At 33.6% G+C, this 17,091-nt stretch overlaps 1 protein-coding gene across 1 annotated transcript in view; it reads right to left on the minus strand.

Annotated features, from left to right (window-relative positions):
• Positions 1 to 11,679, minus strand: part of KIF24 (kinesin family member 24) — a 44,539-nt gene extending 32,860 nt beyond the window's left edge. The window contains exons 1-4 of the mRNA XM_044657243.1: positions 11,051 to 11,679; positions 8,290 to 8,479; positions 3,084 to 3,181; positions 873 to 1,088 (exon numbers count right to left, since the gene is read on the minus strand). Of these exons, the coding sequence (XP_044513178.1) occupies positions 873 to 1,088; positions 3,084 to 3,181; positions 8,290 to 8,479; positions 11,051 to 11,679 (1,133 nt within the window). The remainder of the gene's footprint in view (positions 1 to 872; positions 1,089 to 3,083; positions 3,182 to 8,289; positions 8,480 to 11,050) is intronic.
• Between the last annotated feature and the right edge of the window lie 5,412 nt (positions 11,680 to 17,091).

The following is a 17,091-nucleotide window of genomic DNA, read 5'->3' on the forward strand; positions in this document are numbered from 1 at the left end:
GTCAAAAAGTATAATAAATTATAACATGTACTTTTTGAATAAATTTATAATTTATTATGAAAATATGTTGTAGGGATCCATGACTTTCAAAATTAAACCTTAAGGATAAGGCTAGTATTTTTTGGACAGGCTCTTTTGAAATAAGTTTTTTTTTAGGTGTATTTGAAGATTTCAGAGATAAAATTAAGAGGAAATATATACTCCACAGTATTTAGAGTGTAATTGGCTTCTGAATCAAAGAGGAAAAGATGAAAATACTAACTTCCTGAAATTACCTTGATGGTCAGGAGAATAGACAAAGTCCTTAATTTAAAAGTCACCAAACACTCTTTAAATGATGAAACATAATGAGTAAAAGATCAGTTTATGTGGTTTTTCAGGAGAATAAGATCAGCTAGAAACTGTAGAAGACCCAATTTTATAGGATAGGATGGATTAGAATTAAAGGGCTTTTAACAAATTGAAAAAGACTTTAAAGATTATCTATTCCAGCCCTAAGAGCAGATGCCTTTTAAAACTCCTTCCAAGTTCGAAGGTACTATAAGATACTATGATCCTTTTATTTTACTGCAAAGAAACAAAGGCCCCCAAATGGTAAAATGACTTGACCAAGGTTACAAGTTAGTCAGTGGCAGTCAGGAAACTCAAGTCTCTTGACTTTAAACTCAATGCTGTTTTCATTACTCCATTCCAATCAACATGCATTTATTAAGTGTCCATTGTCTGCAAGGTAAAAGGAAACACAGAGTGGCTCTATTTCCACCAAAGAACAGCACCCCTACTCAATGCCATATTTATTTGAGTCAGTGGAGTTCTTACCTAAACTAGTAACAACAAACTGCTTATAGTTTCATGGTTATAGTTTCAAGTACCTTTTCCTTCCATTTAGTAGATCATAAAGTTGTCCACAGTAGATCTCATAAAAACTAATCCACACAGAGAGGTCTTTCCTTGGCTCATCTATGTCTATCTGCTTAAAGATGTCTTCAGCAGCAAGAGCATAGAGTCCTGGGTTTTGATGAGTCCCTATCATGGTGTAAGTTTTTCCAGCCCCTGTCTGACCATATGCAAAGCAAGTGGCATTTCCTCTGTGAAAAGAACCATTAATTAGTATGTGAATTTGACTTATTTATGCATATTATTAGACTATCAACCTGCATATGTGAATTGCTAAAAAATAAGCTAGGTATAGGAAATGTCTTTATGGAGTAGCTTATACTGTAAATGCCTCAGGAGGGAAAAGAGTTTACAAAGTGGGTTTAGTTACAGAATTGATGCTTTTGAAAAGATAATGGAGGAAAGAAGGACAAGGGTTTGACTCAACCAACCAATAAGAATTTACTGAGCTTCTAACATAGGCCCAGTTAGGCACTTTATATAGAGAAAAAAGAGATGATATAGCCTTTGTCTTGAAGAGATTAGTATGTCTAGGGACATGAGATTCATGCACAGGAAATGAGTAAATAAAATCAAATGCTAAATTTTGTGACAGTGCCTTTCAATAATCATAGTTCAGAATAAGCTGGAATATTTTGGGAAGGCTTCATGGAAAAGGTAGGAGTTGAGACTAAGCTTTTAAGGATTGGTAGAATTCAAAATGACGAAGAGAAGGTCAGTCCAGGCAAAATGGGAACATGAAACAAGGCCTCAGAGATTAGAATAATCATGATATATAATAAGGAGACAGAGCTTACTGTTCATGTCAGAAGTAATGGAAAATAAGATTAGATAATTAGGATGAGGCAAGTTACAAAAGGTTTGAAATGTCAAGCAGAGAAATTTAGAGTTGATATGTAAAATGAATCTTTGCATAAATAAAATTACATGGGACCTACTTGTAGCAAAGAAAAGAAGATGAAAATCAACCCAAAGCTAGGGAGGGAGACTAAGAAAAGCAATTAAGGAAATATGATAAAGTAAAATGGCAATTGCACTGTACAAAAAATTTTCTTCACAACAACATTGTGAGATAGGATGGGTAAATATCATTCCCATTTTACAGATGAGGAAAATGAGAGTTAGGAAGAGATTTCCTAAGCTATGTACCTAGTAAGTAGAAAAATCAACATTAATTCCTGATCTTATGACTCCAAGTCCAATATTCTTTCCACTACACTGTACTTCAGATTAGATTGCCAGCTTCTTAAAGACAGGGATCATTATCCTTTACACCCCTCAGAGAAGCTAGTGTGGTATTTTGTACAGTGGGCACTTAATAAACTTTGCTAAGTGACAGAAGTGCTTTTAAAAGAGGAATTGAAAAATGCTGGGGAAGAAACCAAAAAGAAGTGTATGGAAGATAAAAATTATGAAGACAGCATCAAAGAGAAAACAAAGAAGTTATGTTAATGTCTATAACAAATTCAGAATTGTTTTAAAGGGTATACATTTATTTCTCTTTTTTATATATGATCATGTTGAAATAAGTTCCTGTTATGTTCTCCATAATGAAACCAACCACCATATATATACCAATGCCTAATACTATATTGCTATTAAGTATAATGCAATTTAAATAAATTCAAATCCATTTTGTTCATTCATTTTCCTAAACTCTCCTTTCTCTTGAGAACTGGTACTTACAAAATGCATAATTAAGACTATATGCAAAACTTTAATTTATTTGTGACTTTAGTAGATTTTTAAACATTGTTATTGTATTTATTGAGTAGTCTCAATCTCATGAATACTCAATAATTGATTATGGAAATTTTAGCTTCAACTACAATGAGGATATATAATTCTAACTATCAAAATATCAGATAAAATGCAACTAATTGTTAAAAACTTGAAATTCTTGGTACTCTGTCAAATTATGTTCTTTAAAATAATCTATATTTTCCTATGATACAGAGAAATCAAAATCACTCACATTTGAGGAGTAATGCAAATTTCTGGGTACTTAAGTCCTCCTATAAATATAGATATTACATTTTCCTACATAGCTTAATTTCAATAATCATGAAATTTAAATACAGGAAATAGGAAATTCTTAATTCATGTTTCATTCAGTATGAAAAATATAAATAGGATTCATATAGAAAAACATATGTGAAAGAAAAAGAAGCAAACAACTATCTTACCCATTAAAAATATGCTGAATAAGTGGGTGAGTGGTTTTCATATATACATCTTGATTGGTACACGTCTCACCAAAGACTTCGTCGAAATAAAAAACATGCTGAAAGATAAATTTTATTTTTATAAGGAAAGAAATATAATGGATTTTCTTCAACTCAACCAAATAAAATGACATTTTAGCTTACAATAATAAATGATAACCAGCCAGAGAGGATAAGCAATCAGAAGCTAGCAGATTAACAATATCTTCTTTTTCTCAGCTTCATTGCTTATCTATAATAGCAATTAACGTGTAAGTATTTTTAACAAAGAGGACCAAAAAAAGGGATTTTTGTTCCTGATGGGATTGCTTGAGCACAAGAATAACTAATATTTCCCAGAGGGTATTAGAAGAGAATCTTAATTCTTTTGGGATTTATATGGATCAGTTGGGATAAATAACTCAACCAACTGGGGGTGAAGATCTTAATTTATATTATTTAGGCATCAAACCATAGCCACCTAAACAATTTGAAACATTGTCAGTTAACAGGGCTAGTCAGCAGTAAAAATGATGTTATTATATGCCAAAATTGTGTGCCCAACACTGTTGGGCACCCTTTCATTCTCCTCAAAATAAGGTCAAGAAATTCCAAATGATCTGATGTTAGAGAGGTAATCAGTGTGAAGTGAGGAGGAAGATTTCAAGAAGGGGATGAATTTTCAGACAAATCTTAAAGGGCACAATGGATACATAGGTTATATAAATCTACATAGGTAGATAAATGATGAGAAAGAGAAAAGCATTACAAATTGAACATGAAAAAATCTCTAAAAAAAAAAGGCTTTATTTCCTATGCATTGCTCAGTGAATAGCAATTTTTCCCCATTAATTTTTTTTTGCATTTTCATTGAACACTAGAAGGGATAGATGTTTCTGATGCTTCCAAGGACAGGTATTTACAAATCTCTAGACTTCAGAAAGCTGACATTTTTACATGTGTCAATGCATCTGCAGTGTGGGTGGGTTTGGGATGGAAATGGCAAAGAGGCAAATTTAAGTGTAAGTAAGAAAACACACCTTTACAATTTGAGCTATCCAAAAGCTAAATGCACCACCTAAGGAAGTAATGGATTTCTCCTAACTTAAGGTTTTAAAGAAGAGCCTAGAAACCCAACTGTCAGGTATGTGATAGTGGGGCAACTAAGTAGTATAGTGGATAGAGTGCTAAACTTGGAAGTAAGAAGTCCCAAGTTCAAATCTTGTTCCAGACACTTCCCAGGATAAGTCACCTAGCCTATTTGCTTCAGTTTCCTCAGCTGTAAAATGGACCACATAATGGCACCTACCTCCCAGGGTTACTGTGAGTTTGCAAATGAAATAATATCTGTAAAGTGCTTTGCAAATTTTAAAAAACTATATTAATGCAAATTGCCATTATTATGATAATGATTGTGAGTAGTAATAGCAGTATTCTTTCTTGCTCAAGTACAGGTTTGATGAGATGGCTTCTGAGGTTCCTTCCAATTTGGGTCATTTGTGTTTGCAGGATGGAAAGGATGGGGAAATCCAATTACCTACTAGAGTACACCTCAAAATCCTACTCCAGGGCCTTACTGTGGCACAGAAGATCTTGTATATTCAAAGGTTATTCTAGAGGAGTACAAGTACTGGTCAGTTCTATCAAGCTGAAAGAGCTGAAAACTAGGCTGCACCTAGCTAGAGAATATCTGTCTGTCATCCAAGGACCAGATTAAGTGCAAAAAGGCTCATTATCAGAAGATCAGCCATAACACGATAAATTTCAACACTATATTTTATTCTTTTTTCTATAATACAGTCCTCGGGAATGTTACATTGGAACTGAAATTTGCTAAATAAAGATAAAGAAGGAAAGTTTGGGGTGAAAAGGTCCATTTTGTATTTACAAAGAAATGTGAAACCTTTGTAAAAAGGTAGAAGATGACTCTAGTTAGGATGATGATGAGGAAAGTTGTGAATTTTTCATTGTTTCAAATGCACTTGATACCTAAGGAGGATAATGAATTCATTACTTATAGAAACTTGTTTTATGTAAAATTACTTAGTAAAATAAAAAAGTAATAATAATGTCAACAAACTACTTAATTCATTAGATTAAAAATATAAACATATAAAAATTTCTCAAGAAAAATAAAAAAAAGTTGAAGATTAAAAATAATTTTTTTATCTCTTCTTTTTCTGAGAGTATAGAGATTTTTCTCCTCCCTTCTACCATTTTACATGAATAGCTTAGGAGTTACGAAACTTACATATTAGGAGAGGAATTATTAATTAAAAGGATAACTATTTGAAATATTAATGAAATTTTTATGGTTATTTATTTGATGAAGTGGAAAAATTTGGAAGTAAGGTTAGGGCAAACTTTTAACTGTACTTTGGTCTCAGATATCTGATTATATCAGAGTATAAAAAATTAGGAATAAGTAATATTGTATATGTGTATAATCTAATGTAGATTCAAATGAACACCATTTTTAACTGTTAAGAAAGTTATCAAATGAATCCACTCTAAACAGTTGCATTTACCTCTTTAAAAATAAAAATAAAACAATAAAAAGGATAGATTTTTTAATACTTTAATTCAACAAATATGTGGTCAGAATTAAAATTCTTCCACTCCCTCTCCTTTTTGCCTTCCTTTTCTTGATGGCTGAGCAACCTAAACTATGGTGATACAATGCTGAACTGTGAAAACTACAAGTATTCAACAATTGTGAACATGAAGAAATAATGCTATTGTGCTTGGGAGAATGACAGAAAAAATACAAAAGCAAAGTGTTGCCTTGTTGAGAGAATAATAGCAAATAAAGAATGGCATGATCTGAAGTCACTTGGTACTATAGAAGTCTTCTATAGATGATGGTCACATAGTATTTAGGTCGACAGTTATAAAAAGTGGCAAAATTGATTTAATCATTCCAGCCATCTTCAAAATAAGTACTGATTGCTGAAGCATAATTGGTCATGCAGTGATCAGTTAATAATTTTGTGCACACAGAACCAGTCAACTTCTTTGAGCAAAATAATTATGTCCAATTTTTGTTACTGAGATGAGAGAAAAATAACAGAAATCTAAGTTCAAAGTGGGGAAAGAAAATTATGATTTAGAAAAATTCTTTTGGTTTAAGTGTAAAGAGGTCTATGTAAGTTAATATAGTCAATTTTCAAATAATAGAGAATAGATTATTTCTTGCTTTTTCCTGTCTACCACTCATTTGATTCTTAGGTCAATAAAGGGAAGTTAGGAATAAATACTTAGGGGTTAAGTATGTGAAGATATGAGGAGCAGGGAGGGGAGAGGGCAAATTGTGAAATAATTTTATTAACATCACATGTCTTTGTTATGTATTGCTCAGTAATGTAAAAGTATTTCTCTACCACCTGAAACAGTTATAAAATTCTTGCTAACCAGAAGTAAATACCAATAAACTGAGGATTTTACCTTTTGATTATCTTTGAGTTTTTAAGGTCATTTTTGCTAGGAATGGAAACTTCTCTACCCTACATTCAAGTTAACTTATTTTAAGTCTCCTGTGATAGTCTTGTAGTTCTTAACTTGGTTTTATCAGTGACCATGGATTTAATTATTATCTCTATGCCTATGATTCTCAGATTTACTTATCTATTCTAACCTCTTTCCTGGCCTCCAATCCCATATCTCCAAATCTCTACCGGACATCTCACACTGGATACTTCATAGCCATCTTAAACTCAGCATGTCCAAAACTGAACTTATTTTTCCCCACCTAAGGTCTCTTCATTTTCTAGTTTTCCTATTACTATGGAGGACACTATCATTTTCCCAATTATCCAAGTTCTTAACTTAGGAGTCATTACCTCATTTTTACTGTCCCCATTCTCCTATATCCAAACTGTTATGAAGATTTTACCTTAGGAACATCTTTTACAATACCTCACTTCTCTGACACTGCTACAACCTTGATGTAGTTCCCTTTGACTTCAAGGCTGGTCTACTGCAATAGCCTGCTGGTTGATCTACCTGTCTCAGGTCTCTCTGCACTATATCTTCACTCAGTTATCAAACAGACCTTTTTTTTTTTTTAAAAAGTGCTTACCTTCTAACTTTCTAAGTCAATTCTAAGACAGAAGACAGCAAGAACTAGGCAAATAGGATTAAGTGATTTGCCCAGTCACATAGCTATAGGAAATGCTTAAGGCCAGATTTGAACCCAGGTCCTCCCAACTTTTAGGCCTAGTGCTTTATCCATTGTGCTACTTACCTGCCTCCAAAAGGATCTTCTTAAAGCAGAAGGCTGATCATGTAATTCTCCTATTTAATCAATTCCAATGATTCTATATCATCTCCATGAACAAATGTAAAAACCCCATTTGACATTCAAAACCTTTCATAGACTAGCCTCCTCCTCCATTTCCGGTCTTCATATATCTTACTCACTCCTACATACTTTACAATCCAGTGATAATGGAATCCTTGACAAATCTTCCTTAATGCCAGTAACTTTCCTTTGTTGATTATCTCTGATTTATTCTGTGTGTGTATACACACACACAGTTTGGTCATAGTTGTTTTCATATTGTCTCCCCCATTAGATGAGCTCTTTGATAGCAGGAACCATTTCTTGCCTTTCTTTGTATTCACAGAGCTTAGCAAAATGCCTGACACACAGTAGGTGTTTAATAAATGCTTACTGATGTGACCCACATGATATCCTTTGATCTACTATATTAATATCTTCAATGTGCTTGTAAAAAATAATTCAGGCACAGAGAGAGACTGACTTGCCCAAGGTCATATAAATACAGAACCTGAAATAGAACTCACAAGCTGCTTACTTTTAGCCTGAAAAAAGGGAAGTCTTATGGGGGAAGAGTGGACTATAATCACTGTCTTCAAATAAGTGAAAAGCTGACATATGGAAGAGGGATTCGACATTCTGAGTAGGGAGAGAGAACTTTCTAATAAACTGAAATGTAAAAATGGAACTGCCTACTTTATGATATTGTGATTTATATTATGATAATTGATGGATTTAAGGAGAACTGTCTTTCATGAAGAGTGTAGAGGTGATTCTTCCACTGCGGGGAGTTGGATCTCTTTAGTCCCTTTCAATGATAAAATTCTAAGATACTCTAATAAAAAGGTCAGTTAACATCCTTTACAATATAAATATAAATTGTTTAAAATATAAAAGGTAGCACCATACCTGTAGAATATACTGGGAAAGATCAACTGCCTCTTTCTTTTCAGAGACAAGTAAAGTTTCTTTATCTTCTACAGTAATAATATTAAATTCTCCACGTTTTTCTTCCTTTGTGCCGAGAGGGCGTTTCCGTACACACACTCTAATTTTCTCAGTTTCAGTCCAAATATCATCTTTCTCTGAGATATTCTCTCTGAAATAAGTTTTTAAATGATTTTCATTAAAAAGAAAAATATATTGATGTTAATGCACATGTATCCTTTATTGTAAATTTGAAATTACTATTAAATGGTCCCATTAGTAGCAACCATTTTTATTTTATTACCTTGCATATCTTTTAGAATGATTGATCAGTATTTTTGATGAAGACAACAAATGTTATCTATAAGTGCTGGGTGTCCCAGAAGTACTAGTGCAATTTTAAGCTATTAAAGCTACTTTTCGAAAAAGAATTGCACAGGTTTTTTTCCTTCTGTCAGAGTATTTTTTATTTTTTTATTTTCTGTCAAGAGTATTCCTGAAGTTTAGTGTAGCAAATTTAATAACTATAAAAGCTTAATAATTTAAAATTTAATAACTAGTAAAGCTTAAATACTGCACTAAGACTTCTGGGTCACTCTATACTTTTTAGAAGTGGAAAGAATTAAGAAATTAGATACTTTAGTAATTAAATTTGTAGGTACATATGTTTAAAAGCCACCCAACACTCATTCTTAATTCAGTGTTAATTGTTGATTTGGGTGTAATTCCTGACAAAGTATTGACATTACTGAATAAAAATTTTACTAGTTTAGTTCTTGACTAAGTGTCTTGGCAATTAAGATCTCTTTAAGATAAAAGATTTTTAATTTGGGGAGTTAAGAGTTCCTTCTGAAAAGCTTTTTGATTGTGGATATTCTTTTTTTAGGTTTAATAGAATTCATTCTGATTAATCTTTTGAACCTGGTGAAAAGTCTTTCTGCATCCCCAACTTTTAAAAATCCCAATTCATTTTTTTTTAAACCCTTGTACTTCAGTGTATTGTCTCATAGGTGGAAGATTGGTAAGGGTGGGCAATGGGGGTCAAGTGACTTGCCCAGGGTCACACAGCTGGGAAGTGGCTGAGGCCGGGTTTGAACCTAGGACCTCCTGTCTCTAGGCCTGACTCTCACTCCACTGAGCTAGCCAGCTGCCCCCCCAATTCATATTTTATCCCCCTCACTATCCAATTATTCCCATAAACTTACTCTTTTCCCGACCATTTTAAAAAACCTTTTCTATATAAAGTGACCAAACTTGTTGAATTAAATAAGAACAGTATTGAATGTCAATTTTCCGTCCCTCTTTGTGTCACTCAAAATGTTCCTTTTTGATACATTTTGTCCTTCACCAGACCTTGTTTCTTCCTTCATTCTTTCTTTTTCTATCAGACAATATTTGCCATACTTATTTGCTAGACCAATAGTGCTAATTTTAGGTTTCTAAGGAGATTTCATGCTTAATCTCATCTTCCTCCACTAATAAGTTTTATACTATAATCAAGCACTATCTTTATGGTTCTATCTATAGCAGTTCAGTTGGATCTGCCAATTTAATATTCCAACCTTAACAGTAAGTGTAAGAGAAATAACATAAAATAAAACAAGGGTACTGGATGTGAAATCCCATTTGAAACTATGAACTAATTTAAATCATTTTTACACAAAAGTTAATTTAAAAGGGATTTCGAGATTGTATTTTCTATGACACTTTGAGGGGGAAAAGGTTGTTATTGTTTCATGTTACATCTCTGAGGTTATTTTTAAGTTCTAACTTTAAGTAAATGTGAAAAGGATACACTCAAATCAGACACTTCATAAAAACAACTGCATTCTTTGCTTTCACTAATGATGTCTGTTCATCCAGGGCTGGAATAGCTCAGGGAGCTTTCAATTTGGATTATGCTGCAGACAAGCTGCACAAAGGACTATTTTAGTTTAAATTAGTGCTATTAGTGATTTACGTTTATAAGTGCTAGCTTCAACAGGGCACTTTAAAAACTGATATACACTAAGGAAAACTGTTTTGAGAGTGGCATGAATCTACCATTGCAGAAAACCATCAATTAACTGTTTTATGTTCATCTCACAGTTTTGTCCTTCATTGGACAAATACCTGTGCTATACTTTGCTGAAGAAGAGAAGGAGCCTCAAGTCAAGAACGAGAGAAGCTTGACAGAAACAGAGCCAAAGGTGTGTTGTAGCCAGCTTGTACAGGCTCGAGTTAATTGTTAATTTTTCAGTGCAGGCCCATATACTTTGGAAATCAGCAAATATGGCAATCAGGGTTTGATTTATTTGTTGACTTTAAACATAAGAAAGTAATGGACAAAATGTTATAATACAGATGAAACTTAAGAGTGTATGTCTTCTGTATTTGGAGAGCTAGTTTTAAAACATTTACCAGCAACCACTGAATACAGCCGATACTTTGCAGATTCTAGCTAGCAACAGTTATTATAACTACCCAATATAATCTTCCTACTGATCTGGAAAATCCCAATTTCTTATGAATATTTTCTTCCCATAGGGATATTTTTACTTTATCAATGTAACTATTTGTTGCTTTATTCCTATATTGCATTCATTTACATAAAATTAATAATTAAGAGCAAACCTTTACATTTCTACAATACTTTGTTTTGCAAAGTACTGGGCTTTGTTTGGAGAATGCTCTCTTTCTTAGACTCCTAAAGTACTATGCTTATCTTCAGCCAGTCCAAAGAAAAACCGAAATGAATAATTACCTGACACAAGAATGAGGGATTCCATAATTATATCCAGAAATGTGAGTGACTCTTTGTACGGTAGGTACTTCAATATCCCCCAAAAGTGGAGAAAGGTTATTTGGTGAGAACACTGCTGTACTGTTTGTTGCTGTTTGCATACATGTATCAGCAGCTGCAGCACTGGGAGTTCTTGGCTTTTTATTATATTGAGTATCACCTGGTAGGATATGCTCCAGCATATCTACTAAACTGGGTTTGTGTTCAGTTGAATAAAAGTCTGAAAGATTACATGTGTCAACTGCAAAATCCCCAGCAGTTTGTTTTTTGTTATTGGCAAAAGCATCAAAACAGAGTTGCCTTCGAGGTCCTGAGCTTGGAGGTGCTTGAGGATGGATGTAGAGGTTACTTGTTAGGAAATCTTGGGAGGTGCTATCAGTGCTTTTATCTTCTTCCTGCATGATTTGAATGATTTTAATGAGTTGGAAGAGGCGTTTACGATCATTCATATTGTGGATTCCTAATTTGGAGTAGTCTTCCATTGTAACTTTAGCTAATTCATCTATTTTCTGAAGACCAAAGGCAGCAAAATGAGGGTAGTATTTTCCAAGTTCTGCTTCACAAAGACATTCGTATAAGCATGATGCCATTATTGTGAGTTGTTAGTTTTTAACTGATAAGGAAGAAAAAGAAGCCATTCACATTAGATATAGCATAGTACACACTCTTTAACAACAACGAAAGCCACACATAGACACAAAAAATGAATTATAATGTCCCAAGATTTCATGGATAAGACTCGATTCTCCTGTGAAACTGCCTGTTAAATTGTACACTGCAGAGATGATTTGTATAGCAAATAGAATCTGTGAAAAAGATACAATTTGCTATTTTGTAACCCTCAGCATAAGGATATACATAGATACTCACATAGTCAGAAGTCACTTACTTGTTTCTGAAGATGATGAATGCCATGAAGTACTGAAACTTTGTCCCCTCAGCAACTGAATGTAACATGCCTAATTTTAGATGTTCAACTGAATGTTAAGGCATGTGGTCCATCTGCTGCCCCTGATTAATGAACAAAGGGATAAGAACTCTTTTAAAGATAGAGAACAGAATAAAATAGTAGCAAACACATGAGTTTCTTGACTCGCTTAAAATATTTTTGTGTATGTGTACAGGAAGAGGGAGGAAGGGAGGCACTGAGGTAAATAACCTCTAAATTAGCTTCCACCACAAAAGAATCAACAATTTTACTATCTCTATAACTCTCTTTCATGGATCTTGAACTCATTACATTAGCCAACTAAACATCAATCCCTTGTGCTTTTTGAACACGTCAAAGCATCTCTCATTCTGCCAGTCACCAAAACTATTCTCTATAACTGTGAAGATCAAGACCCTTCCACACCTCAGCAGCATTGCTAAAATATGTTACTGCATACCCCCCACCACATCCCACCATTGCCTAGTGGTAAACTTTCTGGTGACAGATCACTTTCATCCTAGCAAGACTGATTCTCAAACAGACAGAATCTGTTGCCAAGTCCTGGCTCACATACTCAAAGCCCTTTCATTTGGTAGGGCAGGCCAGAGTTTGTTAGAGTTTAAAAGTCACTGATGTAACTTTTAAGAACTCAAGCTTGCCTCTGTGGCTTGATTATTTTAGGAAGATTTCAGTGGAAGAGCACACTGATAGACACTCAACAAGTATTTATTTAAAAAAAAAGTACTTCTTGATTTTGAACAAAAGCATTGCATCAATAGCAAAAAAACTATAAAAAGGTCACATTGCTAAAAAGCACAGAATGGTTTAAATGAAGTGTGGTATGTGACTATTACTATCATATAAGAAATGACAAATATGAAAACTAGAAATAAATATGGGAAGTGATATGAAGTGATGCAGAGTAAAGAATTAGCCATAAGATAATACTCATTATATATAACTATGTAAATAATAAGATTTGTAACAGCAACCAAATCCAAAATAGCAGAAAATTGAAAAAGACATTCTAAAAGGGACAGGGAAAGCAATTTTCACAGAATCTGAACTTCAATGTTAAGAGGGAACTCAGAAGATACTTAGTCCAACCATATTTTATCAAGAAGACCCTCTACAACATACTCTATAAATGGCCACCTATCCTTTGCTTGAATGGTTCAACTATGGGGAACCACTACCTCTAAAGGCAACTCGTTCCATTTTGAATAGCTCCGTATCTTAAGAAGTTTTTCCTTATACCAAGACTAAATCTGCTTCTCTGGAACTTCTATCCAAATGCTCCTAAGCCAGCCCACAGGGGACAAGTAGAACAACTTTTTTCTTCTTTCAAAGGGAATACTGGAATACATCCACCACACCCACCCACTTCTCCTCATCCCTCAGTCTTCTCTTTTCCTTATCAAACATTACCAGCTCTTCTAAAACGAATACCATATGGTATGACCTCAAGGCTTTTTCTGAACTTGGATATGTCATTCTCCTCTAGCTACTGGCCAGCTAAGAATGTCCTTTCTAAAATGAATACTGAACTAAGCACAGTACTCTAGATGTGGCTTAGCCAGAATGAAAGGTGGAATGGTTATGTCCCTAGGCTTTTAACCTCATTAAAGTTAATATACACTTGAAAAAAATGAAAACAAATTTATAATTGTTGGTTGTTAATTTTGTAATAAAGAAAATTAAATAAAAGCATCACAACACCAATGGAAACATACTTCATTCTGCTGCAGATGGGAAAACTAAATGTACTTGGGAAAGTAAAAACAATGATGCAATTCCACTTCTAAAATAACTGATCACTGATCAATCACCTACTATTATGAATTAAGTCTAAACATCATTCACATAAGTCACTTAAAGTGGGGCAAAGGTAATGAGGAATAGGCTGGCTTTACTCTTATATACAGACATACATACACACACACTCTCACATACAGAGCAAGGATGATCTTTGAAAGCCAGAAGTAGTTGGGTAGGAGTCATCATCCCTCTAATTACACACCTAAGTTCCTAGATATTTTCTCAATATCATGCAGCATATTGAGTAAAAAACAACCATCACTGCTGCTAACAATGTTTCTTTCATATAAATCTTTAAAAAATCCCTACCTGTTGTCTTAAAATCAATACTGAGTATTAGTTCCAAGGCAGAAGAGTGGTAAGGACTAGGCAATTGGGATTAAGTGATTTGCTCAGGGTCACATAGCTAGGAAGAGTGAGAGGCCAAAATTGAATCCAGGACTTCCCATCTCCAGGCCTGACTCTCTACATATTGAGCTCCTAGCTGCCCCTCTTTCACAAAAATCTTCATAAAATAATGGCTAAGCTCAATTTAGATTTATAACAACTTTTTTTGTAATTAATTTTTTTCAATTATTAAATATTCCTCCAAAAGCTCCCCACCAAATTTAAAAACCAAAAATCTGTGTCAGGAAGTGGGTAGCATTTGTCATCTTTGGTCCTCTGGAATCATGGTTAATCATTATAATTACAGCAACTTTCCAAAAACATTTTTATTACTGATTAAAAATTTAAGTCAAAGGCTAGACAAAGGAAAAGTATAAACAATCAAACTCAATCCAGGGTTTCCTAAATTGGAAAATACAAATTACTTAGGAAAGAATTCACTATTTGATTTAAAAAAAAAACTGCTAGGAAAACTGGAAATCATTGTGACAGATATGCTTAGACCAAGACTTTAAACCACATTCCATAATACATTCTAAGTGAATATGCTAACTTAATATTAAAGATCATATGCCTCTCACAGCAATCTTAGGAAGCAGATGCAATCTTAACCAAACAGGAGATATAGGAGAAAGAAGGAGGGAGAAAGACAGGGAGGTGGTGGTGGAAGGGGAGGGAGGGGACAGAGAGAGAGAGAGAGAGAGAGAGAGAGAGAGAGAGAGAGAGAGAGAGAGAGAGAGAAGGTGGGGGGTAGATAACTCTGATTACATTAAAACAAAGAGTTTTGGCACAGATAAAATTAATGCACCTTGGATAAGAAAGGAAGCTATCAAAATAGGAGGGGAAAAAGTACTTTGTATCAAATTTCTCTGATAATGGTTTTGTATCCAAGATATATAATTAACTATATATGTATATGCTTGTAAACACAATACACACATACACACACACACACACACACACACACACACAAACACAATACTTATATACAAATTACTAGTAATGTGAGAAATGAAAATCAAATCAACCCTGAAGTTTCACCTCACACTTTGCAAAATACCAAAGATGACAAAAGATAAAGAGTCAATGTTGGACATAAAGTGGGGGAAGACAAGCACACTTGTACATTGTTAAATGGAGCTATGACTCAATGCATTTTGGAAAACAACATGAAATTATGCCAATAAGGTGACTACTACATTTATATACCAAGAAGGTCACTGATAAGAAGAAAGTCTTTAGATACACCAAAATATTTGTAGCAATCACTTTTTGTGATAGCAGAGGATTAGAAATAAAGTAGAAGCTCACTGATTGGGAAATGGCTAAACAAATTATGGTACATGAATGTAATGGAATATTACTGTGCTGTATGTAACAAATGACTGCTGTATAGTAAAGTTGCAGGATAAAAATTAAATCCACATAAATCATTACCATTTCTATATCTTTCCAACAACATCCAGCAGCAAGAGTTAGAAAGAGAAATTCCATTTAAAATAACTAGTCAATATAAAATACTTGAAAATGTAAATTTTAAAAATCAAATATAGGAATTGTATGAATACAATTACAAAACACTTTTCATACAAATAAAGTCAGGTTTATAAACAAATGGAAAAACATTAATTGCTCATGGGTAGACTAAGTTAATATAATAAAAATGATAATTCTACCTAAATTAATTTAATTGTTCAGTGCCACATCAAACTACCAAATAATTATTTTATAGAACCAGAAAAAATAATAACAAAATTCATCTGGAAGAACAAAATATCAAGAATATTAAGGGAATTAATGGGAAAAAATGTGAAAGATGGTGGTCTAGAAGCACCAGAACTCCAATTGTACTATAAAGCAGTAGTCATCAAAACAATCTGGTACTGGCTAAAACAGATTGGTGGATCAATGGAATGAATTAGGAGTAAAAGACTGTAGCAATCTTGTGTCTGATAAACACAAAAATCCCAGCTTTTAGGATAAGAACTTACTATTTGACAAAAACTGCTAGGAAAACTGGAAAACAGTATGGCAGAAACTACAAAAAACCAATAGCTCACACACTATCCCAAGATAAGATCAAAATGGGTATCTAATTTAGACATAAAGGGTGATACCATAAGTAAAATAGAGAAACAGAATAATTTACCTGTCAGATCTATGGAGATGGGAAGAATTTATGACCAAACAAGAGATAGAGAACATTTTAAGATGCAAAATGAATAATTTTGACTATATTAAAGTTTTGTATATATAACAAACAAAATCAATATATCCAAGATTAAAAGGAAAATAATAAATTGGGAAAAATTTTATAACAAATTTCTCTAATAAAGAGCTCATTTCTCAAATCTATAGAGAACAAAGTCAAATTTATAAGAATACAAGTTATTCCCAATTGACAAATGGTGAAAGGATAGGAACAAGTAGTTTTCAGATGAAGAAATCAATAATCACATGAAAAAATGTTCCAAATCACTCCTGATTAGAGAAATGCACATTAAAACAACTCTAAGGTACCAGTTCACACCTATCAGATTGACCAATATTACAGAAAAGGAAGGTGATAAATATTGGACAGGATGTAGCAAAATTGGGTCACTAATGCGTTGGTGGTAGAGTTGTGAACTGATCCAACCATTCTAAAGGGCAACTTGGAACTATGCCAAACAGTGTATACACAGACACACACCCTTTGATCCAGTAATACCACTTCTAGGTCTGTATCCTGGAGAGATTAAAAAAAGGGGGGGGTGGGGAGGAGAAGGACTTCTACAAAAATATTTGTAGCTGTTCTTTTTGTGGTGGCAAAAAATTGAAAATTAAAGTGATGTCCAACAATTGGGGAATGGCTGAACAAATTGTG

This window comes from Gracilinanus agilis, chromosome 1, assembly GCF_016433145.1.
Source record: "Gracilinanus agilis isolate LMUSP501 chromosome 1, AgileGrace, whole genome shotgun sequence".
Taxonomy (NCBI): Eukaryota; Metazoa; Chordata; class Mammalia; order Didelphimorphia; family Didelphidae; genus Gracilinanus; species Gracilinanus agilis.